Source organism: Bactrocera tryoni, chromosome 3, assembly GCF_016617805.1.
Source record: "Bactrocera tryoni isolate S06 chromosome 3, CSIRO_BtryS06_freeze2, whole genome shotgun sequence".
NCBI classification, from domain to species: domain Eukaryota; kingdom Metazoa; phylum Arthropoda; class Insecta; order Diptera; family Tephritidae; genus Bactrocera; species Bactrocera tryoni.
The window spans coordinates 79,642,135-79,670,054 of record NC_052501.1 but is presented as its reverse complement, the minus strand read 5'-3'; the positions used below and the strand labels follow the sequence as shown (position 1 = coordinate 79,670,054).

At 31.5% G+C, this 27,920-nt stretch overlaps 8 protein-coding genes across 11 annotated transcripts; 4 read left to right on the top strand and 4 right to left on the bottom strand.

Moving 5' to 3' along the window:
• Nucleotides 1-332: 332 nt before the first annotated feature.
• On the bottom strand, nt 333-3,181 carry LOC120772121 (testin). Its single transcript, XM_040100532.1, has 3 exons — nt 2,601-3,181; nt 1,243-2,394; nt 333-1,184 (listed from the first exon to the last, which is right to left on the bottom strand). The coding sequence occupies exons 1-3, from the start codon at nt 2,896-2,898 to the stop codon at nt 586-588; spliced, it is 2,049 nt and encodes a 682-aa protein (XP_039956466.1). The 5' UTR covers nt 2,899-3,181; the 3' UTR covers nt 333-585.
• Nucleotides 3,182-5,592: 2,411 nt separating this feature from the next.
• Nucleotides 5,593-7,403, bottom strand: LOC120770791 (putative mediator of RNA polymerase II transcription subunit 15; the record flags this gene model as incomplete). The annotated part of the gene is made up of 2 exons (XM_040098371.1): nt 5,593-6,405; nt 6,595-7,403. Coding segments are annotated over 2 exons (885 nt in total), but the record flags the coding sequence as incomplete, so codon positions are not given.
• LOC120771073 (KH domain-containing, RNA-binding, signal transduction-associated protein 3) lies at nt 7,394-10,506 on the bottom strand. 3 transcript variants are annotated; one of them, XM_040098885.1, is made up of 7 exons: nt 10,399-10,506; nt 9,172-9,654; nt 8,707-8,831; nt 8,122-8,645; nt 7,950-8,060; nt 7,667-7,881; nt 7,394-7,492 (listed from the first exon to the last, which is right to left on the bottom strand). In XM_040098885.1, exons 2-7 carry the CDS (start codon nt 9,494-9,496, stop codon nt 7,413-7,415), a joined length of 1,380 nt encoding a protein of 459 aa, XP_039954819.1. In that variant the 5' UTR covers nt 9,497-9,654; nt 10,399-10,506; the 3' UTR covers nt 7,394-7,412. The 3 variants fall into 3 exon arrangements, with proteins under 3 accessions (XP_039954819.1, XP_039954821.1, XP_039954820.1); XM_040098887.1 differs by having other exon boundaries at nt 9,172-9,637; nt 10,399-10,505; XM_040098886.1 differs by lacking the exon at nt 10,399-10,506 and adding an exon at nt 9,851-9,988.
• Nucleotides 10,507-11,115: 609 nt separating this feature from the next.
• On the top strand, nt 11,116-11,870 carry LOC120771459 (DNA polymerase epsilon subunit 4). The gene is made up of 2 exons (XM_040099471.1): nt 11,116-11,345; nt 11,408-11,870. Exons 1-2 carry the CDS (start codon nt 11,180-11,182, stop codon nt 11,695-11,697), a joined length of 456 nt encoding a protein of 151 aa, XP_039955405.1. The 5' UTR covers nt 11,116-11,179; the 3' UTR covers nt 11,698-11,870.
• Nucleotides 11,871-12,726: 856 nt separating this feature from the next.
• LOC120772221 (KH domain-containing, RNA-binding, signal transduction-associated protein 2) lies at nt 12,727-15,321 on the bottom strand. The gene is made up of 5 exons (XM_040100701.1): nt 14,903-15,321; nt 14,298-14,799; nt 13,963-14,076; nt 13,734-13,906; nt 12,727-13,023 (listed from the first exon to the last, which is right to left on the bottom strand). Exons 1-5 carry the CDS (start codon nt 15,177-15,179, stop codon nt 12,881-12,883), a joined length of 1,209 nt encoding a protein of 402 aa, XP_039956635.1. The 5' UTR covers nt 15,180-15,321; the 3' UTR covers nt 12,727-12,880.
• A 354-nt stretch (nt 15,322-15,675) lies between these two features.
• Nucleotides 15,676-18,209, top strand: LOC120771856 (KH domain-containing, RNA-binding, signal transduction-associated protein 3). 2 transcript variants are annotated; one of them, XM_040100106.1, is made up of 5 exons: nt 15,676-16,084; nt 16,158-16,276; nt 16,346-16,800; nt 16,910-17,042; nt 17,104-17,192. In XM_040100106.1, the coding sequence occupies exons 1-4, from the start codon at nt 15,874-15,876 to the stop codon at nt 17,037-17,039; spliced, it is 915 nt and encodes a 304-aa protein (XP_039956040.1). In that variant the 5' UTR covers nt 15,676-15,873; the 3' UTR covers nt 17,040-17,042; nt 17,104-17,192. The 2 variants fall into 2 exon arrangements, with proteins under 2 accessions (XP_039956040.1, XP_039956039.1); XM_040100105.1 differs by having other exon boundaries at nt 15,874-16,084; nt 16,910-17,010; nt 17,104-18,209.
• A 1,253-nt stretch (nt 18,210-19,462) lies between these two features.
• Nucleotides 19,463-25,499, top strand: LOC120771373 (DNA repair protein RAD50). The gene is made up of 12 exons (XM_040099334.1): nt 19,463-19,531; nt 19,658-20,036; nt 20,097-20,282; nt 20,370-20,583; nt 20,643-21,821; nt 21,892-21,958; nt 22,030-22,386; nt 23,013-23,182; nt 23,258-23,518; nt 23,586-23,688; nt 24,081-24,309; nt 24,382-25,499. The coding sequence occupies exons 1-12, from the start codon at nt 19,463-19,465 to the stop codon at nt 25,089-25,091; spliced, it is 3,924 nt and encodes a 1,307-aa protein (XP_039955268.1). The 3' UTR covers nt 25,092-25,499.
• Nucleotides 25,500-27,471: 1,972 nt separating this feature from the next.
• Nucleotides 27,472-27,845, top strand: LOC120773016. The gene has a single exon (XM_040101944.1). It carries the CDS (start codon nt 27,567-27,569, stop codon nt 27,729-27,731), a length of 165 nt encoding a protein of 54 aa, XP_039957878.1. The 5' UTR covers nt 27,472-27,566; the 3' UTR covers nt 27,732-27,845.
• The last annotated feature ends 75 nt before the right edge of the window (nt 27,846-27,920 follow it).

The following is a 27,920-nucleotide window of genomic DNA, read 5'->3' as shown; positions in this document are numbered from 1 at the left end:
AAATAAATTTTAAAAGAAAATACTAAATTAAAAACAAATAAAGAATAATTAAAAACTATAAAATATTAATAAAAAAAATTAATTAGAAAAAAACCAAAGCATAAATAAAAATACATACATATGTACATATTAAAAAATAAGAAACTAAATTAAACAGATACGAAATAAAGAAACAATTAAATAAAATATAGATTCCAAAGAAATTAATTAAAAAAATAAATACATAAATATGAAAATAAACAGAAACAACAGAAAAAAAAATAAATAAATAAAAAAATAAATAAAATAAAAATAAAAAAAACTTGAAAACAAAATAAAGACTTCATTGAAACACCCAACATTGAAGCTGACAGTAAAAATAGTGTATATATATATTTCGTGGCACTTTAAAATGTGCATATAAAAACTGGCGTACATATAAAAAATACAATATGGAAAAAATATTTATATGTATGAATATATGTATAAAATACATTTTAAATAGGAATTGTAATTGTTCGTCATGTACTGAATACTTTTTTTATACTTAAATGCTAAGTTGTATAAATATATGCATGTATGCTTATACATATATAAAAAAAAATCTTATATAATACTTCGCACGCATGTTGGGCTACAAAAAGGCATTTTCTGTTTCACACAAAAACGTCCACCAATTAGTGATTTGCCACAATCGACACCAGCACAAATGAAGCAGACACTGTGCCAATGCACATCACCCCAAGCGACGCCCTGATCCGTGGGCTCGATTTGACGATTGCAACGTTGACAAGTGGCCGCAAAGAATTCATTATAACATTTCAGACATAACGGCATATTGGTCTTCTCATCGGGTATATATTGTTGCCCGGCTAACGGTGTATCGCAATGATAACAACAAAAATGTTTAATATGAAAGGTGGCACCTTCAGCAGCTGTATACTCCTTGGTGAATATTAATTCGTCACAAGCTTTGCAACGCGGTATCTTCAAATTAATAGCTAAATCACGACCACAATACACTTGACCACCGTGAAAGAAATACACCAGATCCGCCAATAATTCACGGCACGTGTAACATTTGAAGCACTCCGGGTGCCAGGCTATTTCCTTGCCAGCGCGTTCAGCTTTCACAGCGACTTCCCCTAATGGTATAGGTTTGGCGCAGTCACGGCAATTCACCATTGGCGCTGGTGGTAGTGGTTCTGAAATTATAATGCATTAAATACCTATGTGTTTTATAATAGTAAAAAGAAATAAAACCTTTATTTGTCAGTCGCATTTGTTGGAAGGCACTTGGCAAGCCAGCACCAGTCAGCGTGTCAACGCCACCCACCGGTGTTGAGGCTTTCGAACCAAAGCCAGAATCGTTGCTACTGGAACCACTAAGTCCGCACTTGCCCAAGCTATTCTCCGCAGGACTTGTATACATTATGGCCGCACTGTTTGGCAATTGCGTTACGAAACTGCTCAACTCTTCTGCCACTGGTTTATTTACCAGCAATTCTTCTCGAAGCGCTTGTATGGGTGCCAATACGCGACATTCATCAAATTTGATATCATTTTGCTTGAGTGTATCGTAGAGTGCATCATAAAATGGACTGTTCAATAAGGCACTTTGCACCGCTTTAACGTTCACACCAATGTCTTTGAGTTTTTGTTTTGTAGCTGGACCCAAAATGGAGGCATTCATAAAATCTGGCAACATTTGTGCTTGTGAAATGATAACCGCCTGATTTGTGGGTAAACCCATACTTTTGTTCTCCAATGCCTGCTTGAGCGGTTCGGCATGTAGGATTTGTGCAAATACAGCATCTCGCTCATAATCGACATTTACCGGTAGGCCACAATTATTTGCCAAATTACATAAAGTGCCGAATTTCAGTTTACGTGCTGGTGTTTCTTGACGCATTTGTGCACTAAAACGTGCATTTGCAGCATTTTTGACCGGTAGCGGTGAGTGAAAGGATAAATCATTTGTATCGTTAATTAAGGCGGCATTAAATGATGCTTGTTGCATTTGCGTTGGCATATTGTAAGCATCAATACCGGTTAGCATGTGCTGTTGGTCTTGTTGTTGCTGCGGCGTTATATACTCAACAAAACCAATACCCATGTTGCCAATGCGTACGACAACACCCTGCCCAACGCAATTTTCACGTATCTTTACAACATATTGTTGTAGTTGGGCGGCTTCAGCATCGGTTAGATTGTCGCACAGTGCGGCGTTCAAATCATGTGGCGGTACTTGAAATTCTAATTGTTGTTTACGCTTTTGTGCCGCATCACTGCCCGCAATTGGCACCTTGGCGGCGCCCAATTTCTCCATATAGTCGGAAACAACATCTGGCATTGTGTTCGGTGGCACCCAGTCGACTTGAACGGGTTGGCTGGCGAGCGCTTTAATTTTAATGACTGTGTGGGAAATAGAAGATAATTATGAGATCACAGTTGGCATTGTCTACCAGGTATATATGTACATATATTAAAATACACTAATCTTAGCCCCTACAGTGCTAATAAAAAGTCATGAACTGTTTAGAATTAAAACACATATTTAAATATACATGCCAGCACAAAAAATGTATAAAATAATAATGAAATCATGTTTGGATACTTACAAGCTGGTTTTGAACATATTTGACCCAAAATCTCAAACTGTGCCCAAGATGATAAATCGTCATCAACACATTTGTGTTGATCTTTGCGACACTTACAATTGCGACATACTTTACGCCAAAAATGTAAATCCAAGCCAGGACATTTGTCACCGCATTCACCACAGGGTGCACCAGCGCCGACTTCGTGGCTCAGCTTGGTGGCGCGTTGTAAATTTTCACGTCGACTCTCCAATTTGGAAAGCCATTCTGGTGCAACAGGCTCCTCCACACAATTCTCGCTATTGCCGTGTACATTCATAGTAAAACTGCTGGATTGTTACTGGTGTTGTAGGCGTATGCTTAAAAATTTGTGATTTCGCGTTTTGTTGTTAGAACTTTTTTTGTACGTGTATGTATGTATATAACGATGAGGTCATAAGTTGCACATAGTAAATGTTAAATTGAACAAGGCACAAATTGTTTCTATGTCTCCCAAATCGGCTATAATTATTTTTTCGCGATTTTTTACTAATAATAGCTGCTAAAATGGGATTATGCTTAAAATTATAGGTACAACAAACAACTTGCAATTAGCAACTTTAAACAGCTGGTAGAGCTGTCAAATAATTTTTGATGCAGTATTGCCAACACACATTGAAAATCAACGTGCAAATAATATGGTATAAAAACTGGAGGATATGACAATGATGTTAACACCACAAAATCCGTTATTATTATGAATTTATTATTATATTACTTATTTCGCATTAATTTCATAAAACTACTTACTGCCAAAACCCTCTAATTAAACTTCTTCCAAATGTTTATTATCCTATACTCACAGTCAATAACTGTAGGTACTCACTCACAGTACAATAAATACACAAACAACACTTCCAATATATTTTTTGTATTTATTAATGCGTATTTTTTTATACTTTATTGTATGCCATTTATTTATTTATTTTCATTTGAAAAGTAATATTTATTATTAATTGCACAGAGCAGCACATTTTCAAAGAAGTAGTCGCCATTCGACAAGGGGGATCCATTATAAACGCCATCCGAAAAGATATAACACACAAGACTTATGCCGGCAGCGTTACGCTGCGCATGCTACATACATATGTGCAGAAATTTCTCATGTTTTTTGTTACTATACACTGACTGCTGCAATTATTGTAAGTAATATTTAGTTTTTTTATTCCTATTTTTTCCTTCAATCGATATAGCGATTTTAAGTATTGTTATTATTTTCCATTCTATATATGTATGTATGTGTATATGTATGTATATGTATAACTTTTATTCATAGATTTCAAGATCGATTTAACGATTGCTTGGTTTACTTTTATGTACTTTATCAGCATGTTATGTTTTAATTGTATATGTGTTACAATAATATATATTTTTTCTTATTTTTTTTTATTTTTGCTCGTAAGTATAATATTAATTAATAACTTTATGATTTATTAAGATTTAGTTACAAATTATATGTATTGTATAAGTATATTATTAAATGTGTGTGTATATTTTTTATTGTTTCCAACAATATTTTCATTCATTAGCAATTAAAAAAGTAATCATGATTCTGTTTCAATTCTGCATTTGCTTTCCTAAAAAAAATCATTAATTAAAAAGGTGTAGAATACAAAATAGGTTTATTTTTTCTTTTAAACGCAAAAGAGATGTTTGTTTTTTTATGATATAGCAATAATTTCAAATGTGAATTTATTTTTTAATGTATGCAAATTAACTAAAATTCATTTTATGTAGAATTCTTAATTTAAATATGAAATAAATTTGTAATTAATATTTTTTAGCACAAATTCGTAATTGCAAAATTTAAATTGGCATTTTCATTGAATTTTAAATATTGCAAAAATATATTCAACATTTTATTGATCTAAAATGTTTAAATTTTCGCTGTATTTTAGAAATGAGTTAATATTTTTTAAAATATAATACACAAAAGTTTTCAATGTCTTTAAATTATTAGGATGCGCTGCAATTGTCTGAGTTTTCACTTTTAAGGTGTTTTTTTTTGTTAATGAAATTATTATTAAAATAACAAATTTCACAATGATAAATACTATTTTTGAATTCAGATTTTAATTTTGAATTTTTAGTTTGAGTTTACAAAAAAAATTAAAATAAAAGAAGTGGGCCTTTGCGAAAATTTGCCAATTTGTAAATTTACATTTTCCGACGCACATATTACAAAAATAAATGACAAGTATTACGAAAATTATTCAAAATATAGAACATGGAAAAATATTAAAAATAAAACAATAAAAAATATTAAAAAACCGCAAAAGAGGAATAGAAAATCAAGAAATAAAAATAAATGAAATTGGAATTTAAGTAACAAAAAAGTAAAAAAAAAAAACAAAAAAAAACACAAAAAATAATGGAAATAGATTATTTTTTGTACTTATTAATGTTATAAAAATATTAAATTTTAATATTGCTATAATAAAAAAACAATATTACAAAAAATAGTAAATAAAACAAAATTAAAAAAAATAAAAATATAATAAATTAAAAAAATAAGTAACAAAAAATAATAACAAAAACACATAAAAAATTAAAAAAAAACAAAAAAATTGGTAAAATATAAGTTATAACATATTGTACCGAATTTTTCTCTAAATCAATATTCAGTTTCATTCATTACATTTACATACATATGTATGTATGTACATATGTATGCGTTTATGTACATATGTGTTTGTTTGTTGAAATTCTGTAATTTTATGTGCCGTTCATGTTCGTTTAGTATTAGCCATGTTCGATTTAATGTAAATTGTTTATATTTTAAATTTTTCAATTTTAATGCCATTATAGTATTATACTTTTAGCTACTAATTTGCAATTTGAGCTTAAAATATGTAATAAATAGGCTTTTAACACATACAATTACTGGTTATTATTATTATAAATTTATATGGTTTTTTGTTAATTAATTTCAATATTTATTATTTTCATTCGTTTTTTCTGTTTTTTTTTTTTGTAAAATTGTTGAAAGTAATTCTGTTTGCATGTTTCATGTCATCTTTGATTCTTCTCCCTTTGTAAGCGCTCTACTTTATCGATAAGTTCAGCTCTTCTGGTATTTGCCATTAGCTTTTCTTTTTGTTTCGCTTTGTTTAAATGTTTATCCTATTGTATTTTCTTGCTATTAGTTTCATTAAGAATATAAATATATAAATATCATTATTTTTTTAGATAAGAGCTTACTTTTATAAATAATATGCGTCTTAAACATTAGCCCACAGGCATATATGTAAATGTTTGTAAGTAAATACATTGTATGTATGTGTTTATGTATGTAAGTGGGCTTGATTTAACGTCATGTTTGTATTTTATTTTTATATCATGTTTTAGATTATTTTGTTTTGTGGTTTTGTTTTTGTCGTTCTTTTCCCTATTTCGTTGATTTAAACATAGAAATCTATATTTACTTGTTATTACTTATTTAAATCGCTGTTCACTGCAATGCTGAATTTCACATTGTTAATCACTGGAACATTTTCTGTTTTCTGTAAATTAATGCAAGTTTGTCTGTATGTAAGTTTATCTACACATTTGTTTTTTTTAGCAATCCAATTCAAGCAATTTTTTATAAATGTAAAGATAAATTATGCCTTTTTATGTTTTTCTGTGTTGCCGTTGCCGCAGAAGCGTTTTATTTCTTCCGCTTCTTTTTTTCTTCGCTTTTCTTGCAGACTTAGCTGAGTTGTGTAAAATTTAAAAGAGCTGCACCGGTACGAAAGGTTGCAATTCACCAATGTGTAATGGTTGTGATGGAGCTGGATTTGTTGGCCTATAATATACAGGAAAAATTTATATTTTTATGACTTAAGAAATGTACGGTTGATAATGTATGATTATATGTTAAATGTCTCAGAAAATCGTATTTTCAGAAAACCGTATTTTAAAAAAAATTAAAATATCACAAAAAACTATATTTTTAGAAAAACACAAGCCAAACATTTCTGATAATTTCTAGTACCTTACAAAGAACATATTAGTCGTTGACATAGCTGGACCAACAATTTTACTATTATTGTTGGCTAGAGCCGTTGTATGGTGCTGTTGCTGCTGTTGTTGTTGTTTATGTAGTGGCTGTGTGAGCGACTTCGGTGTAGCACTGGCTGTTGTCGTCAGTGCACCGTTAAGACGTTGTTGTGTTGACGTTATTGCCGCATATGTTTGTTGTTGTTGTTGTGGTTTCAATATATTGTTGCCGGACATATTGGGCGCAACATTGCTTATGTTAAGATTAATATTATTGCTGCTATTATTATTATTATTGTTGTTGTTGTAAGGGTAAGAGTGTGATTGACGTGGTGGCGGTGGGTGGGTTTGTTGATGCCGTTGCTGCTGCGGCGTTTGTTGTAGCGTATTCGCTGACAGTTGTTGTTGTTGTTGTTGTGGCTGTTGTGACAACAGTTGTGTGTGGTTATTTTTAGCATTCGTATTAAATTGCTGTTGCATTGTGGGCCCTAAGCCAGTTACCGTATTTATATGCTTTGCAACATTATTAGCACCACCGCCGCCAACATTTTGCCCAATTGAGTTTTGTTGGTTTATAAGCGTCGAATTTTGTTGACTGTTACTAAGTAGGGGTTGTGTGGATGTAACGGTGGTTTTATTATTAGTATTAATGTTGTTATTATTGTTGTTCTTATAATAATTGTTGCTAATGTTATTGATACACTGTCCGACTCTGGCGGTTGGGGAGGTGTTATTTGTGGTGACTGCTGTAGCTGCTGTGGTAATGTGCGACGCAACAATACTTGCATTTGTGTGTAGTTTAGCGAACGAATTTCACCTATTAACGTGGCTTCGATTATGATTCGGGTTTATGCCAGTGTTGTGATTTGAATGCATAGTCGAAGCTCCGCCACCTGCAAAACAAAAAACAAAAAAAAAAACGATTTGTATGTTTGTGTAAGGAATAAATAAGTATAAAATTATAATAATTTTATTCATTATTTATAATTTGAATAAATTTTACAATTTAAATCGTTAATCATAATTTATTGAATTTGGATAGTAAACGTTATTTGCATACAACGAACCTCCGAAATTCGACGAATTGGGATAATAGTCTCTTCTATTGTAATCAGTTTCATAATCGGTAACATCATAGGGGCCACGCGGTGCCATATTTGCAGTGCCTATGCCGGTATTACTTGGCACATGCCCAGTATGTGCATGAGTATTCGGTCCATGGCCATAGGGGTAAGCATCGTAATTGGGTTGTTCATATGAGATCGGGTCTTCGTAGCCGCGTCTTTAAGAAATATACATATAATATAATGTTGATAATTCATAAAAATCAGCATGTGAAAGAAATCTTACCCATATGTTTCTTCCATGGCAGTTCGAGCCTTCTCTAATATGGACAAAACCTTTTGCTTAGGTGCTACCGTATTTTTATTAAATTGCAAATTTTGCGTGGATTGTGGGGTTCTGTTGAAATCAAGTATATTTAAATTTGTTAATTAGAAAAACAAAGCAAAGCTATGCCCACCTGTATGCATGATGTGGCGCCCCTTTACCCATTGACATATTGGTACCACCAGCTCCTGCTCCCATCGTACCGCCAACACCACCTAAAACACCGCCAGTGCCACAACCGCCACCAGCACTACCAACACCACCGCCAGAAAGATTACTACTAGGCGGCTGATGCGATATTTTTTTATAAGCTGACTTAGTGACATCGTCTGAAATGCCTGTATTGTCCATTAACTCTCTTAGTTGTTCTTGTCGTATAACGTCGTTACTATCAGGTATTAAGTACTTGCGTAGCTCGGCCATTGCGTAGGCGATACGTGCATAAGCTTCTGCCGGTGGAGCGATTGTAGAGATTTCCACATGTAAATCACTATTCAAATGTGCATATTTCGGGTCTTTTGACGAACGCAATTCTTCTTCCTTCGCGCGATCACGCATTGAATTGCGTCCTAGTACGGTCATTTTGCAAAGCGTCTCCTCTTGCAACCGCCGCAAGGAATTTCCTTTTGGTCCCAATAATTTTCCAACAAAATTGAACTACAAACAAATTAGTTTAAAGTATATTGAGCTGTATTTAAAGTACAATCTTTTAATTTACCTTGGGATGTTCCCGAATTGGCACCAAAACCTTTTGAGAAACACGAAGAGGTTTTTCTCTATAAATATCCGCATATTTTTGTTCGCGTGGTGGTATGCGACCCATCGATTGGACCTTCTCGATTTCTGAAAAAATAAAAATAAATGTTATTGTATAAATCTTATATTTATTTTTTAAGAAACATAGTTCTTGATTGATATTTAAACATAGCGGCGAACTTTAATACGCATATAAAATAAATACTTATGTCAACAAAAAGTTACTTTTTACTTTATATTGCTATTTATGCGTAATATTAATTTTAATTATCTTTTCTTTTTCAAATAAGTTTCTAATATAATTATACTCTAAATACATACGTATTTTATATGTATGTACACATATTAAACAATTTTTTCTGCTAAAAAAATAATTTCAAATCTTACTTAAATTTTTCATAAAATTGATGCTACCGCTAAAACTCACCACAGTCCATTAATTTTTCGGCAATTGGAAACTTTCTATCCATACGATTTTTCTCCGCCATGCAATCGCGAATGTATTCGTTCGCCTTATCGTTCAATTGACCACCTTCACCTCCGCCTCCCATCATTCCCATTCCACCACCGACGACTCCGCCTCCACCACCGCTGCCAACAACTCCGCCAACATGATGGTGTAGATCATGATTTGAGCTATCACCATTATGAGGATCTACTCCCGGTACACAACCGCCTTTGCGTTGCTTGCCATAGTCATCATCATCGTTGTATGTTGCGTAGTCACCGTTGCCGTCGTAGACGTCAGTCATCTTGCAACCGCACAACAACAAATGTTCACGCTGCACACACAACAATGTGTGGATAGCAGCCCCCAAAAGCAGTTATCAATTCACGAAACGTTAATAAACGGAACAGCAACTACGACACAATCAGCCAAGTGAAGGGGAAACCTAATACGAAAGTAAATCTGGAATATGTACAAAAAAATGTATATATATGTATGTATATAAAATAAAAACCAATTATTTTGTGTCCTATCTGCATTTAGTATTTACATATGTATGTGTGTTTAAATTTAATGAAACAACAAAGAAAAATGTCGCGTTTTATATTTGCTTTGCTATTTCCGGTATTTTTATTCACTTATTTAGATAAATTAAGACCTTAATTTTGTTAATGCGTTGTTTAATTATTAAACTTCTGTATCTTTTCCACAAAATTACTATCACTTTCACCTTCGGTATATAGAAAAAATTAAGTGCATTTTACACTAGCCTATCAATCTTTCTGCTATGCATGCAATTGCCGACAAGTGATGCAAAAAACCGGACCGTTAAGTCGCTTTACACTTTTAAATGGATATACATGCGAATACAAGTTGGAATAAAATAAAGTTTCAAAAATAGCCGTTTTAACTCGTTTTTATTTAAGACTTGTGCCTTCTTTTTAGTTTAGCACCATAAATTAAACACAAACCACTATTTTTACAAATGATGAATGAATACCAAGTAACCGCATTCGTCAGCACTTTCGCACACCACTAGCATTCACAAATATTTTTCTATGCATGCAACTGCAGACATCAGCAAGATGCAATGCAATTTCCCCCACCAACAATTATTCACATCTTATTATTTTATGCAATTACTGCTGCACTTTGTTTATACACTTAATATACACACATTATAAACTTTCCTATAATGTTTATTACCTTTAACAAAAAATAATAACTTTTAATTGTCGGAAAATGCAACGTCCGACGACTTCCCGATTCCGATTCACCGCTTCGATTTTTCCAACAATCAACCAACAATGAGCAAACTGATGAATGTATTCAAAATTCGCAAGAAGGACTACAAATGTTGGTGAGTTTTCTGTGGTTCACCAATCCATGCCATTGTGAATGAAATAAAAACTTTGTACAGGTGTTGCACGGTCACAATATAATCGTATATACGAGTAATTTCGACTACATACATGTATTTTAACATTTAATTTTATTTGAAAATATTTTGTAAACTTATTTTTAAAACTGATCCTTTTGCTACGTAAAATTCATTAAACAAAATTTGATACACACATGTCAGTGACATGTTTGGCCGTGTTTAATTTGTTGATTTTTTGAAACATATTTTTTTATTTTGTATCAAATTGTAGTATATTGTTAGAGTTTTGATTGATATACGAATATGTGATTGGAAAATATCGTATTCCTTTTTGTATTCTAAAATAGTGCTATTGTGAACGGATACAATAACAATGTAACTTACCGCAATTTGAAGCAAAATACTACAAATTCCAAAAAATTTAAAGTTAATTTCACTTATTGCGTGCTATTGAAATTTATTAATTATTATTTTAAAAAATAATCTTGAGTTCCAAAGGACAGTCTGTAAAACAAATATTTTAGTTATAATGGTAACTCTAAAAACATTTTATTTACTAATCAATCAGCTGATTAGCTATTAAAAGTTTTGCGCGGTTTCAAAAAAATGGCTAGTGAGGAATTATTCAGTGCCGAATTTTCCGAGGAAATTATAGACAAACAAGATGATAAGGAGGAGCAGTTGGAAATTGTGGATGAAGAATCCGAAATTGTCGCAGAAGTCAAAGAAATCGAAACAGAAAGTGCCGATATAGCTGAAGCGGCTACAGCCGGTAAATAGTTGCTACCTGTTTCAATTTCATATCTAAGTTTTTGTATGTTTTCTATTACTTAGAAAAGGTGAAGTCCACCAGCGAAAGTGGTGGACCAGAAGCGCGCCTATTTCAGTTGCCACTAACACGTATCAGAAATTTAATGAAATTAGATCCCGACATGAATATTGCGTCGACCGAAGCTGTATTTGTTGTGACACGATCAACAGAACTTTTTATAGAATCGTTGGCGCGAGAGGCGTTCTCATACACAACACAATCGAAGAAAAAAACAGTGCAGAAACGTGATGTAGACTTGGCTATTTCTTCAGTAGACAGCCTGATGTTCTTAGATGGCGCAATGAATTTTTAGTATCTAGTACTTCATTAACGCTGTATAAAGTGGTGTTAATTTTATTTAAAAATACATTAAGCTCAAGTTTTGCGATTATTAATAAATTTAGTGGAAGAAAAATGTCTAATGGCTTAATATCTGTTGTTTATCAAATTAATCAAATAAATATTATATATCCTTGTATATTCATATATATTTATGATACATATCTTCAATGGTACCACCGAATTCAGGTTTACCCCAAATTATCGTCCAAGTGAATTCTATATAATTTTATTTTTCGTTTACTTCTGGTTAACAACAATAAAATACTATATAAAAATATCATAATTTAAAGCGACTTACCACATCTTTCGAAATTTTAAATAAAAACCAGCTAACGTGTTCTGTGTTTTTTGTCATTTATTTTTGAATTTTTAGTGTAATACTTAAAATAATATGTTTCTTTCTGTATTCTAACATTCGCATTTTTAATTAAGTCTGGTCTTTATTATTTCTTGTTGTTATTATGTTGTACAATCATTAAAACTATTAATAGTTGCGATTTAAATTGGCTGCGGCAAATACTTACGTTCCAATGTTAACACTGCACACACATTCTGAATAGTTTCCTGTATTTCTTATTTCTATTATCATCATAATTATTTTTTTTAAGTGAATCATAATTTCCAAAGTTGTCGATGATTGGTATTATTTAAATGAGTTTGACATGTCTATATTATTTGTTTTAATTTTTGTTGTTTGTTTGTCACAATTAAAATTTTTATTTTTTTTTTTGCTATGATAACGTACGTTTGTATTTTGTAAAATATACACTAATGACATTTTAATTAAAGATTAAATTTGTTCCTTATATGATTTCTCATTGTTGTTTTGCTTAAAATTTTTGTATACGCGATACTTTAATTCTTTTACGAATAATTGTAAAATTTGATATTAACAATTAAATACCATTATGCTGTTTATTTGTTTACTTCCAAATATATTTTCTACCTCTGTACGTTTATATTTTATATATGCATACTTTTGTATTTTCATTGTTGTTTATTTATATATGTATTTGATATTTAATATATTAAACTAACACATATTGTTATTGTTGTTTCTGTTTTTCTCTTTTTGTTGCAATAGGGTTGTTTTCTAATTCATTTTGAAAAGTGTTGTTTTCTTGACGTGTAAAATACTTTTTATATTTGCATTTTTAACGTAATTTCGGATATGGTGCCGAACGATAACGTACGCTTTCTCCGCGAGAGCGAGATCCTGCTTCGTAGTGTGAGGAAGAGTGCGATCCCGATGTGGCAGGTCGGTATGACGATGAAGATCGACCGTTGCTTGGTTTAGCTAATTTGGAGAGAATTTTGTGTGTTTTCGTTATATCTATGTGTTTTGAAGCATTTGAAATATTGTATTTAAAGGCTGGTTAAATTAATTTTTTTAGCTACTATGTTTATATTGTTTTTTAACTCCAACTTCCTTTGGTTTCCTTTCTTAATTTCATTTATTATACTTTGACATAGGTACAACGAATTTAAATAACTTATGACATTTAAATTTGGAACAAAAACTTTTCTGATAAGTTGTATTTTGGTTATTTTTGTGCATTACTTTTAGTTTGTTCTGGTAAATTCTTTTTTTTGTAGAAAATATGTAAAGAGTTGAAAATTTTAGTGAGATTTTTAAGTTCTTTATATTTGTTTAAAAAAAATACTTATTTTATTTTTTGTACGTTTCCATGTATTAAATACATTTCATTTCATTTATAGTTAGTTCCGCATTTTACTTTGTCCTGAGTTACATTAATTGCACTTTATTTAAATTCGTTCTTTGGTTTCACGTGGTTTGTAATTAACAAGACATTATGTTGGTATTATATGAATTAGCTACGGTATTTTTAACATGTACATTACGCGTTTAAAATAGTGTTTTAACGAAGATTGTTTGTGATAATCAATCACTTTATTGTAAATATATATATTTTTTTGCTTTCATTAAAACGTGTAATTTTTCGGTTTAATTTAAATAGTTAGGTATGTATTTGGCTCGCGACTTACCTGGATAAGCAGCTGTGTAAGAGGATGAGTGCGGATGATATTCGCGACGGTAGTCACGCTCATACGAACCACTTTCGTATGGTGCATGATGGGTACTTGAATGTTTCGATGGTGGTGGTGGCGTATAGCGATCATATTCACCATGATGCTCGTACAATTCATGATCACGTGATCTACATAAATTTATGGATTATAAAAAAAATGTTTCTATATAAATACTTTTTCATACCTGTGAGATTTTACTAGACCATAACCTGGATCCTCCATAACATAACGTGCTTTCTCTAGAATCGAGTACACCTTCGGCTTCGATGATTTTTCAAATGCAGGTGGTGGCGGCGTACTGTAATATATGATAATTTATAAATAATTTAGTATTTGCGTTATGAAAATACACCACAGACAGAAAAAATTCATGAACACACAAATGTTATTATAAACACAGGTTCTAGCGTTTTTTCACTTTTCGGCGTACCTAAATTCTAACAATAGAACAAGCAATTATATCTTTAATTTGTACTTATAAAAAATAAAATCAGAGATCAGATTTTTACATAAACTCACCGACAGCTATAGACAGCATGCTCACCGTATGATTTCGAGTAATGAGTTTTTTTGTACATACGCTCTTTACCGTCCATTTCACGCATTTGTTCCATGCGTATATCGTCATTGGCATCCGGTATCATAAACTTTCGAATTTCAGCCAAAGCATATGCCAAACGATGATAAGCTTCCGAAGGTGGTGCTACCGTTGAAATTTCCACATGTAAATCACGACTAAGATGTGCGTACTTTGGATTTCCAGAGTTGCGCAATTCCTCCTCTTTAGCGTGGTCGCGCATGGAATTACGGCCCATAACGACCATTTTACAAAATGTCTCTTCTTGTAGTTGGCGCAAAGTATTGCCTTTTGGTCCCAGAATTTTTCCAACAAAATTAAATTTCGGATATTCCTTAATAGGGAATAATACTTTCTGTGCAACACGTATTGGTTTTTCGCTATATACGTTTGCGTAAATTTCCGGCTTTGGTATGCGTCCACTAACTAAAATTTTCTCAATTTCTGAAAATAAAAACGGTTTTAAGCATATTTACATATATAAAATAGATATACATATATTGTCACTGCCATCACCTACTGTACACATATTCATGTACGTACTTACCGTCGTCTATTAAACGCTTACAAACAGTGTGATCTTTGGCAAGCGTTTTCTTTTCTTGTTCACATTGTTCTAGATAAGAGTTTGTTTTTTCGTTTAACGGTGGGGCGTCATGAGATTGCATTGTTTGTCCATGATCTTGTCCGCGTCCATGCCCATCCATGTCACCGCTACTGCCAGCTCCCGTATTACTTCCACCGCCGGCTTCATCGTCTGTGCGCCTTTTTCTTTTGTAATCTGTGGTATCGTCATTGTAATCCCGATCATAATCTCTTGGCATTTTTAGTAATTGATATTTTTTTGCTACACAAGAATTATATATTAAGAACTATGCACTTTTCCACCTTTGTCAAATTTTCACAAGCTTAGATTTTTTCTGTGCGAAAAAAAGATGGAGACTGAAAAAGTGTTGCCAAACTAACTGAAAACGTCGAAAAGGCAACACTGAGCATGAAGTTGAAAATGCATGGTTGCATTTGTATCAGTCGTAAGAGTATTGAAATAAAGTATGTATACTCGCTTATTGTCTATAATTGGATCATGTTTATTATTTTACTGAATTGATTTTTGTAAGTAATTACTTTTATTAACTTTAATTCGATGTCTGTAAAACTATTTATTTTGAAAAATTTATTAAAATCAGATTATCTGAAAATGATGCATTTCCGCCTGCACTTCGTTGCATTAAATTTTGGCATCTCTGATTTCGCGGCGAATGATATGGAAAATGTCAAAGTTATTCGCCGTTTCAAGGGGAGGAAAATTAATGAAAGACTTGACAGGTATTCAGTCTGCCTTGCAGCATATATGCCGTTGTCTTTTTTTAAATACTACTATTTATGTTAAATAAGTGAATTTAATAGCTAGCAAACTAGAATTTCTGTAAATGAACTAACCCAGGCATAAGCGTAAAGTAGCTGTATTAAAGTTATATTGTGAAAATATTGTAAACGATTTAGAGGGGTAGCAACGGTATGGCGGAAAATGGCATGCGTGTTGGAGGCGCCAGCGGTGCTGAAGTTGGCGACTATAGTAATGGAAATCATGAACACGAGTTAGGTCCAGAAAATATTAAGAACACGCCGCGGTTAAACGAGACTGCACAAAAGTATATGCAAGAATTACTCGCTGAGCGAGCACGTATGGAAAATCACTTTCCTTTGGCAGTAAAGCTAATCGATGAGGGTAAGTATAGATAAGACAGCAAAAGGAAGGATGTTAAATGAATATATTGTTGAAAACAAATACTTTTTTTCAGCACTGGAACGCATTCAGCTAAATGGCCGCATACCTACGCGTGAACAATATGCAGATGTTTATCAGCAAAGGACTATTAGACTGTCACAAAAGGTGCATGTTCCCATAAAAGATAAAAAGGTTTGTTAAACATTTTTATATAGTTCTTTATAGTTTTCATATAATTATTTTTATTTATGGCCTTCCTAGTTTAATTACGTTGGGAAATTGCTTGGACCAAAGGGAAACTCTTTGCGACGGCTGCAAGAGGAAACACAATGCAAAATTGTTATACTTGGACGTTTTTCAATGAAAGATCGTGTGCGCGAAGAGGAGTTGCGCAACTCAGCTGATGCCAAATATGCTCATCTTAATTTACCGTTACATGTTGAAGTGTCAACGGTTGCCCCACCAGCTGAAGCATATGCACGTATTGCCTATGCTTTAGCAGAAATTCGACGTTATTTAATACCAGACAAACACGATGACATACGGCAAGAACAATTTCGTGAGCTTATGGAAGATCCTGAAGCTGCTAAGAAAATCACAACACGCCAACAACAGCAACAGCAGCAACAACAAAATAATGCTCATTCAGTTGGTGGCAACAACAATAATTCAAATCATCGGTCAGGCGGTTCAGCTGGAAGCAGCGGCATGTACAGGTAATAAATCAATTGAATACCATGTTTTTATATATTTTATTTAAATGCCCAGATATAATATTTAAAAACAAGAAATTATAAAGAGTTGTTAACACCGTCTCTTTTTTAGGCCTAAATATCAACAGCAATTTAATTACCATTACAATGATGAGACTGTTTATTACCGTTCGCATAACAACAATTATCACCAACCAAAACCTTATGTGCCAGGTGAAAATAATGGCTTTTATATTCGATAATATGTATTTAATAAATGTTTTTGTGCCGCACATTTTATGTATGTATATATTTAATATTTTGCAGCTGCCCAACGTTCAAACTTAATGCACTCGACAATGCCACCACAAGCAATTGTCAATGCCTCACCATCGGGTATGATGCCAAATACATCAAATTATAGCGGGCGTGGTTCAGCCATAAATAGTGGCATACCATCGAATAACGTAAATAATTTACGATACCGTTCGTCATTGCCGCCGTATCAGTTTGTAAAAAAATAATGGGATGACATAGCCATTAAATGGATTTCGAAAAGTTTATTTTTTGTTGCTTCGTTTTCCATATTTCCTATGTATGTAATTATGCATATGCATAAACATATTGTTTACCCCTTATAATGTTAGCATTACGGCTGACCAATGTTTCATTTGTTAACTAGTGTACTGGTTGCGTTATATAGGCGTAGTTATATATTATTATACAATACATAAATACACACGCATACACATTTTTGACATTTATGTATAACATACATACGAACATCCATCTATACATACACTTTCATGGTTATAAAAAGTTTGGTGTGTACATATTGTAGAAATTCAATTGTACCGTAATTGACCTAATATAGATATTTATGCGTAGCCTTAACATATACTTTTATAAAATATATACATACATACATATATGTATGTATTTTTTGAGTTTGTCGAAAGCGTATAACCTTGTTTTTATAACATTAAATTCAAAGAACTCTACACATTTTCATAACGATTGTCATAATACGCGTTGCGGTTGAAAATATATAACATAATATTAATAATATTTCATAAAACTCTTGAAGAGTGTTAATAATCTCACTATGCAAATATTCTACAATACATGTTATTATTACATTATGAATTGATATTCTGCATTTCCGCTTTGGTTTGCGTTCCTTTAAAAGTGATATGCTGCAAGTAGTTACGGAGAAATAATTGGTATCAAAAATCGATAGACAAAAATAACTGTGCATTATTACAAGTATGTGAAAATCGGAACTATCCCCTTGTGGCATATCATTTATGCAGTAATGCGATTCAGCATACATACATAAATATTTTTTGAAAAAAATTGTAATTTTTATTGTCGTTATTGCTGTATTACGGCTTTTAACGTACTATATTTTTTAATATACATATATACATACATACATACTTATATTAATTAACTTTGAAATTTGTTATGTTTATTTAAAATGAATATGATTTTTATTCGTTTATTATACATATTTATTCAAGTTTATAAACAAAGCATAAGTAAAATAATAACAACACGTGGCAATTGGCTTACAAGTAAAGCTAAAAAGTTAATGCAAATATTGAAAAAGAGAAAACATACAAATTTATGCCTCAATATGCTGTTTGAAAAAAGTTGTGTCAAAAGGTGTGCAAACCATTAAAGCGTTTGTATATAAATAAGGGAAGCTAACTTTTTTGAGTGCGTAAATTTGGCGAATTGCCATGCTTATTTACATACATACATACATAAATATATATATAAATACCTTTATGAGAATGCCTCTGTAAAGAAATATAATAATAAATATATAAATAATTGATTTAAATGAAGAGGACTAACTATTTCAAATTTAACTAGAATTATAAGTATTTATAACAACAAATGATAATCTCATGTACGAATAATCGTTGAATTAAAACTGGAAATTAAAACTCAAAATAATAAATATACACACATAGCAGAAAACCTACTCAAGACGGTAAGAAACTATTGATTGGATAATTTTTGCAAATCGTATGCAAAAAAATGGTTTAAGCAGTATTAATTCTCGGTAGTTGAACTAATGGCTGAAAATCTGTAAGTGCTTAATTCTTTAAACTGCCATTTGGAGGTTATGTGCAATTAAAGCACAATTTACAGCAACTTTCCGCTAATATTTTTAATTAACGTTAATTATCTTTTTATCGTCAAAATAAACACTTTTAATTTTAAAAGATTTTAATAATTTTGAAGTTCATCTGCAACGTTTGCATTTCAGCGGATATTGAATATATGCTTCCGGTAACTTTCCTACAATATGTACAATATTTTTAAATTTATTGTGAACAAATCCTTTCATAAAATACAAAACATATCATTCACAATGATTTAAACGCTACGAATTCGGTTTGTTATATACAAATTATATTTTCGCTCCACATTCAGAAATTTTTATAAAACTATTTGCTATAAGTATGCAATTTAAAAATGCTTATTTGTTTGTCTGAAGTCAAAAAACTGATCTATATACATATATGTATAAAGCTACAATAACTCTTAAACAAGCTTGCGCAGAAACATCTGGTCACCTTACCATACGTACCCGGCAAAACGTCGCAATTTTGCATTTTATTTTGTTGTGATTTGTTTTTGAATTGTTGTGAAATTTTGCGCCTCTCTAAAAATGTCCACTATTGAAAAATTATCTATACAAGGTATACGTAGTTTTGGTTCCAATTCGGAGGATGTTCAGGTAAGAACTGCATTTGTGGAAAACTTGTTTAAAATATATAAAATGTGCGCGCCACTTGGCCGTACACAAACTGCTCTCATTTGTATTGTATTAGTATTTGTTATTCGGATATTACAATTTCCTTAGACTATAACATTTTCCTCGCCGGTGACACTGATTCTCGGTGAAAATGGTTGCGGCAAGACCACAATAATAGAGTGTCTTAAATATGGGCTCACTGGTGAAGTGCCGCCTGGTGGTGACCACGGTCGCAGTTTTGTACATGATCCAAAAATATTCAATCAAGCTGGAACTTTGGGCCAAATCAAATTGGAAGTTAGTAATCTGCAAGGAAAACGCATATCCGTTTGTCGCTCTATGAAAATATCCAACAAACGTGGTAAATATTCATTTGAAACGCTAGATGCGACTATGAACTATATAGATGGTAAAGCTGGTGGAAGCGCTACGCATTCTATTAGTAAGCGTTGTGTTGATGTCGATGTGGCTATGTGTCAGTTTATGGGTAATTTGCTACATTTGTATGGAAATCACTTTGCTTACAAATAATGTTTTTTTTTAACAGGAGTGTCTAAAGCTATAATCAATAATGTGTTGTTTTGTCATCAAGAGAATTCCAGTTGGCCATTGGACGAGTCAAAAAAGTTGAAAGATAAATTCGATGCCATATTCGGTATAACTGAATTTAATAAAACAATCGAACGTATAATAAAAATGCGCAAAGAGGAAGCTGAAAATTTAAAAGTTAAAGGTATGAAATTTTATAATTTTCTAAGCTATTTGTTGTGCTAGGCATGGTGATACTAAAAATTCTACTTTGCTTGAATATATTCAATAGAGGCAGACTTACGCCTACTTGTACATTTAAAGCAAGAAATGGATGATAAGTCGCTAACTTTGAAGAAGGCACAAGAGAAGTGTGCAGCTATAGAGCAAGAGTGCCAACGTTGTGACGATGAAATGAAGCCAATCGATGCGCGCTTAACGGAGATACGCAACGTCGAATATGAAGTAGGCAAGCATCAAGCGAAAAAGGTCGAAATCGAAACCGAGTAAGTACAAATGGAAATAGTAAACCTACTTTGTCACAACATAAATATATTTAATGCAGGCAAAAGAACTGTCAGGAGCAAATATTGGCTTTAAGCAGCAATATAAAAGTGCCATACGAAGGTAGCCGCGAAGAACTAGAGCAAGAAATTAGTGATTTTGGACAAAAAATGCTTGAAAAACGCCAACACCGCAATGTGCTTGACAAAAAGGTAGATAGTTTGAAGCAAGAAGAAAAAACGCTACAAAAAAACTTTACTGATTTGGATAAAAGGCGCATACTGCTGATGCAACAAAGGCAAAAAGAACAAGAATGCATTTCAAAACGTGCCGAACAGTTAAAAACACTTTGTCAACAATTAGGCATTACACTTACCGAGGATTTGGAATTTCAACCTGAAAGTGTGCCCGGTGTATTGGAAAAAATCGAAAACTCATTGCTGAATAAAGAGTGCAGTATAACGGAGAGTGTGGCGCAAACGGATAAAGATGATAGTGAACGGCAACGAGAAATAGATACGCAGCGCGTGGAACTCACTAAAGTGGAAGAAGGCATTGTCGCACATGAAAAACAGAAAACACTCAATGAAAAGGAATTGACAACCATTACCAAGGAGATTGCCGAAATAGAGACCTCAGCGCGGCGTATAAAAATTTTATCCGAAAATATTGAACGCCTTATGAAAATGATGGATGAAATGAATAGTAAATGTAATCAGGAAACCATGCGCGCTGATATAGCTGAAAACAAAGCGAGAATTTTAAAATTGCAAGAGCAATTTCGTGAATTAGATGAACGTCTAACCAAATTGAACATGATGTCCAAGTTAACGGCTGAAATTACGTTGAAACAAAAAGAGTTGGAAAAGAAAGAGCTGGACGTAAAGCGTGTAAAAGGCAAACATGCAGAAAACTTTAAGAAACTCCTCAGTCGCCCTGTGGAGTTCAATTACAAGCGCGCAATGCAATTGTGCAGCGAAAAATTGCGTGACAATATTAAGGAGCTAAACGGGAAATCAAATAAATTACAATTGGAACAGCAGTCATGTGAAATAAAGCGTAAAAACCTTAAAGCAGAATTATTGAAATTAGAAAAAGAACTGGAAGAGTCAAAGGAGAAAGTTTACGAAGCATGCCATGCTGCTACATACGAGGATACGTTAGCGAAAAGCAAAGCTACCATGGCGAAATATCAATTGGAACATGGCGCCTTGCTATCTGCCGAGGCCATGTATAAAAAGTAAGTGATGTTATAATATTCTTACTATTACATTAATTTTCTTTTGTTTATATAAAATATTTTATTACAGATACATAGAAAAGGTCACAGAAGAGCCGTGCTGCCCGCTTTGTCATAAAGATATGACTGATAATGAGGCATGTCAATATAATTGAATATTGTTTGAAATTATTTTAGTTTAAATATATGTTTGCTTTTATGCTCGCAGGCTTCCGATATTACGATGGAATTATCTGATGAGATTAACCGTTTGCCAGAGAATATTAAACGCACAGAAAAGCTTTTGAAAGCAGAACAGAAAAAATATGAAAATCTATTGCATATAAAATCCGTCGTAGAGACTGTAGCTAAACTGGAAGCAGACATTCCGAAGAGAAAGAAAGAACTCACTACCATAGAAGAGAAATTAGCGAAATGTGTAGAAGAACACGAATCACTACAAATGCTCCTAGCTGAGCCGACAAGTTCACTAGACTTGGCTGATTCGATGATGGGCGATGTTTCGCTGCTGGATGAGGCTATGAAAGAGGTTACGCGGCTGAAAAATGATATTGCGCAATTGAATGTGAGTACTAAAAATGTTATTATTAATATGTTTAGAAATTAGTTTTATTGTAAATAATATAAATTGAGATACTAAAAGATAAAAAATAAAATTATAAAAAAATCGGTAATATAATAATATTAAAATTATATTATATTAAAATTATTCAATAAAACAAAAAAAAATTTATTCAATAATAAAAAAACGTTAAAACAAAAGTTAAAAAATAAAATAAAAAAGGAAATTAATATAAAATAATAATAAAAAAAATTAAAAAAAAATAATAATTAAAAAAAAAATAATAAAAAAAGGAAAAAAAAATAAAAAAAATTACAAAATAAGAAACAAATTAACTTCGAAGTTACAATACACTTCCGAAATACAAAAGATTTCGTAGAAGAACTTGATTTTGACCGGTTAATTGTTATGAAAGCTGGTATATGGACGGACCTGATTAAATTGATTGATATATAAACTTAATATACCGTGTTCAAGGAATTAAAAAAAATTGAAAAGGTCAAATTGTGTATTTTTAAATATAAAAAGTCTCTTTAAAAGTTTAAAAATATTGAAATAAAAAAAATAAAAATAATATAAAAAACAAGAAAATTCGCAAAATAAAATATATTCTTCAAAAACTATTTCAGACAAAACTACCTGCTGATTTTGAGTCCGACGTCAATATAGAAGAGTTGCAAATGATTAAAGCGGGTGTGTCTGAAGAACTGGATACCGAGCGCCATACGCTAGAGGAGAAACAGACTAATCTAGAGAAAATCGTGAATGCTTTGAATAAGATGCAAGAACAGAAGAACGCGTAAGTACAAAAACCTTAAAAATTCCCAAAATAGTGTAAATCTATCTCTGCCACCAACGCTTCTGCAACCAACAGTTACCAAGATGAACGCTTAAAACTGCAAGAAGGCCAACAATCGTTAGCGCAGCTGCAGGAGCGTCAAACGGAGTTAAAGAATTTAATTGAAAGCAAAACTGCTGAAATAAAACTATTAAGAACGAAATTGCCGACATTGAAGCAAAAGCTGAATTCTTTAGTTGCAGAGAAGAATCGCCTTTTGGAGGCCTCGCGCAAGCGTGTGGCGAAAATGCAAACCGAATTGAATGCTTATAAGAAAATGGAACATGAAATAGAGCGGTGAGTCGTAAAATATTTTTTTAATACAAACTTATTTTTTTAAATTGTTTTTAATATTTCTTTTCAGTTTGAATAGCGAAGTTCTTGAGTTTCAAATGTTAAATCTTGTTGCTGAAATCGCAGAACTGAAAGAATCTTTAAAGACGTGCAAAGCGCAAATTGAAAAGAAGGTATAAATGTTTAAAAAAATATATGCATATGTGCTTATAAAATAAATAAATATTAATAATATAAAATTAGGAAATTTTTGTATTTAAAAAAGTTTGCATACTAATCCTATTTTCAATTTTGAATTCCAATTTTTAATACGGTATTTGGTATTATCTTTTTATTGGTGTTTAGAAATTGTGTTTTTTAATTAATATTTTCCAATCAAATAAAATTATTAATTCAATAATAACAAAAAATAATTATAATTTCAATGATTTTTTATGCACTATTTGCAACCCTGCATGCATATATACAATAATATTTTATAGTAAACATTAAAAAAAAAAATATTTTATTTATATTTTTACAAAAGAATTTTCTCTACTATGAAATATAATATTTTTGTTTTTAGTCTGCTGAAATTTCCAAAACCTCAAATGAACTCGAAACGGTCAAGACGGAATGCTTGCAGCAAGAAACGCTCGAACGTGATCTGAAGGATAACCGTGAATTGAAGATATTGCATGATAAAAAGGCCAGCATAGACGTGCGGGTTCAAGCTATTACCAAGCAATTGGGAAAAATGGATTTCCCCAAACTGTCCGTGGAGAAGAATACATTGATCAAACAACGTGACAAGGGTACAAGCATTAACCGCAAATGTCGATTTTATTTTTACACATAAATTTTATTAAAAAAAAAACTCATTACAGGCACTGAGCGTAGGGGCGAATTGATAGGTAAGATTGGCGAAGTTAAAAGTCAAATTAAAAAATTGGAAGGTGAAATAAATGAGCCAAAATATAAGAATTCACTTGAAAATTATCGTCGTGCCAACTACGAAGTCGGCATGTCCAAACAAGCGATTAAGGAATTGGGCGAGAGCCGCATCAGTTTGGAGTGGTCGCTTATGCAATTCCATGCTGAAAAAATGGAACGCATTAATAAACTGATACGTGAGTATTGGCGTCTAATTTATCGTGGCAACGACATCGACTATATACAAATACAAACTGATGAGGTGGATTTGAATGCGAATGCCGATCGGCGCCGCAACTATAATTATCGTGTTATGCAATCGAAGAATGGCTCCGAGATTGAGATGCGTGGCCGTTGTAGTGCCGGCCAGCGTGTATTGGCATCGTTAATCATACGCATGGCGTTGGCCGAAACGTTTAGCAGCAATTGCGGTGTATTGGCGCTGGATGAGCCGACCACCAATTTGGATCGTAATAATATATTATCATTGTGTGAGGCATTGAATCGCATTGTAGACGAACGGCGCATGCAATCGAATTTTATGTTGATCATAATTACGCACGATGATGATTTCATATCCACTTTGGGCAAAATAACGACCTATCATCGCGTATTTCGCAATGACGAATGCAAATCGGTTATACGGAAAGTGAAAGTGGCATAAGTTAAGTTACATTTCTTGCTATTAATTCCTGATATATGTATGTATATGCATATATACTTTTATTTTAGAATAAACATACTTTTCAATTATTATATATAGACAAACATAAACATAGCTTCTATTAGTGCGTTGATGTCTCAAGTTGCTGCATTTAATACTCCCGTAATATGTTGCACATGTTGTTTGGAATTAAAAATCTCGTATATCCAGTTTAATTATTTTCGTTCTTCCGTCTGCCTTTTCTTCATATATAGTATGTCTGTCTAGCTGTACTATATTTTTATGTAATTAAGTTTACAGATACATATATTTAATCATAATGTGGTTCCGTGTCGTTTCGTGTTATAGTAATCATACCTCATTATAATGAAATGTTGGCCAATAAATGTTGTATTCTCTTGAAATATACTTCAACTTCAGTAATTGCGATTGTACATAATGTTCGGCTGTTTCCGAACTTTTCCGAACTTTTCCGTTTCTTATTTAAGTTTTAATTAAAATAAAGTCATCTATAATTTGTGAATACAATATGTGGAAATTCAGTTGGAACGCTTTGAAATCAGTATGATTTATTTAAAGATCTGCGAATTCCACGAAGCTGAATTTAATAAATCCATTTTTAATATTTATTAATATTTTTTAATGTTTTAATATTTAAAAAGAATTTTTTTTTTAATGTTTTTATAGTATGTGTATATGTATGTATGTATGTTTTTAGTTTTCTCATAACTATTGTTATTTTATTATATATTATATGTGTTTACATATTTTATATATTTGTAACTTCTTTTTTTTATTTTTTTAATAACTTTTAAATAAAGATCGGAAGAGCACACTTCATTTTTAATTAAATTTTTTTATATTTTTATCTATTTTATTTGTTTTAAATTAAATTTTTGTTTGTTTTTCATAACTTTTTAAATAAAATTTGTTCTTTTATATTTCTTTAAACTACATTTTTTTTATTACGGTTTTCTTATATTTATAATTTGTTTGTTATTTTTTTAATTTGCTTTTTAATTTTTCTATAATTTATTTTTAATTTTTTAGAACTTATTTTTCATTTTTTTATAATTTGGTTTTTATTTTTATTTTTAATTTATGTTTAATTTTATGTTTAAATATTTTTTTCATAACTATTTGTATTTTTATAATTTTTTATAACTTTAAATAAAATAATTGTCTTTTCATATTTATTTTTTAAAATGAAAGTTTTTTTTCAATATTTTTAATGTTTTTTATTTGTTTTTAATTTGTTATAACGCTTTGAAATCAATATTTTCTTAATATTTTTATCTGCGAACTCCAAAGCTAAGTTAAAATAATTTTTATATATGTACTTCTGTTAAACATAATTTTTTTTAATACTTTTATTTATTTTAACAATTTTTTTTTCTTCAATATTTTTATTTATTTTTTAATATTTATATTTGTTTTTAATATTTCTATTTTTTTTAATTTTATTTAGTATTTTTAAAAATATTTTTCTCTTAATATTGTTTGAAATATTTTATTTTTATAATTCTTTCATAAATTTGTTTTTAATTTTTTATAATTAATTTGGTTTTTATATTAATTATTAGTTTTTAAATTTTTTAATAATTAAAATTTTTCATATTTTTAGATTAAAGTTTTGTTGTTGTTTGTTTTTAGATTACCGTTATATTGATAAGATGTTAATGTAAAGCGTTTTTTAGAAACTGTTGAAAGTTTTTAGAAAGTGTTAAGAAAATAGTCGTTTAAAAAATCAATTCCAACATTATTTATAATTATGTGTTATACTTGTATATCGAAATACATTATATACATACATATAAATATAATTCTTTGAACTTTTCTTATTCTAATTATAATTATTATTATTATTATAAAAAAGTAAAATCTGTCCATAAATATTTATAAACAAAAGAGGCCTAGCCTCACTTAGCGAGCTGCTAGCTTAGTTATGTGAAACGTGAATATATTTATGTAAATACTACACCGTTTTGGCTACAGTGAACCGACAATCTTGGGAGCAATCGTGTTTACCGTTAGATATTACTTTTAATATTTACCAACTGCTATTTCCTAACAAATTGTAATTTTTAAAATTTTTCATTTGAATTTTCTCGCATATTTGCCAACTAATGTCTTGACTCGCACGAGTCAAAACGTAACCAAAGTAAACAAACATATTTGTTGACGTAACATAAAGAGTAAAATGCAACAAATGCAATTTTTCAAATATTGACAACTTATCTTGTCTTTGGAAGCATCTGTATCAATAAAATGGTCGATGCAAATAGTTTTATATACTCACTTATTGTATAGCCCGGTTTCGATCTAACTAGTCTCGCAAAATCATACCCATCTCGGGGTATAAATATGCGTAATATTTTCATTGACATTCTCAGTACTTAACAGGCTATTGCAGCCAGCAGTCTAAGTTGACAGTATTCGGCGACGTTAAAAATTAAAAAAAAAAAATAATCAAACATGCAGTCATCCATGTTGCTTGTTTCGCTATTGCTGATCTCCACTTTGCTACTGGTCAGCGTTCCGTCTGCAGAATCGACGATAATTTTATTGCTTTGTGCCCTACGATCACCGTTATGTCCATTCACCACAACCACCACTGCTGCTCCTTCATCGGATGAGTAAGCTAAGTGTGGGCAAAAGGTAGCGATACAACGATACTAAACAGGACAAGGTTTTAAAGAAATACTCCTCTGTCTTTTAATGGATTTGGATAAATAAAAAAAAAATTAATGCAAATTAGAAAAGTCTTTATTTGTGGGATTGGCACGATTGTCGAAGTTGTGTAGGCTGGTTGTTGGAGAATGGCTTCTA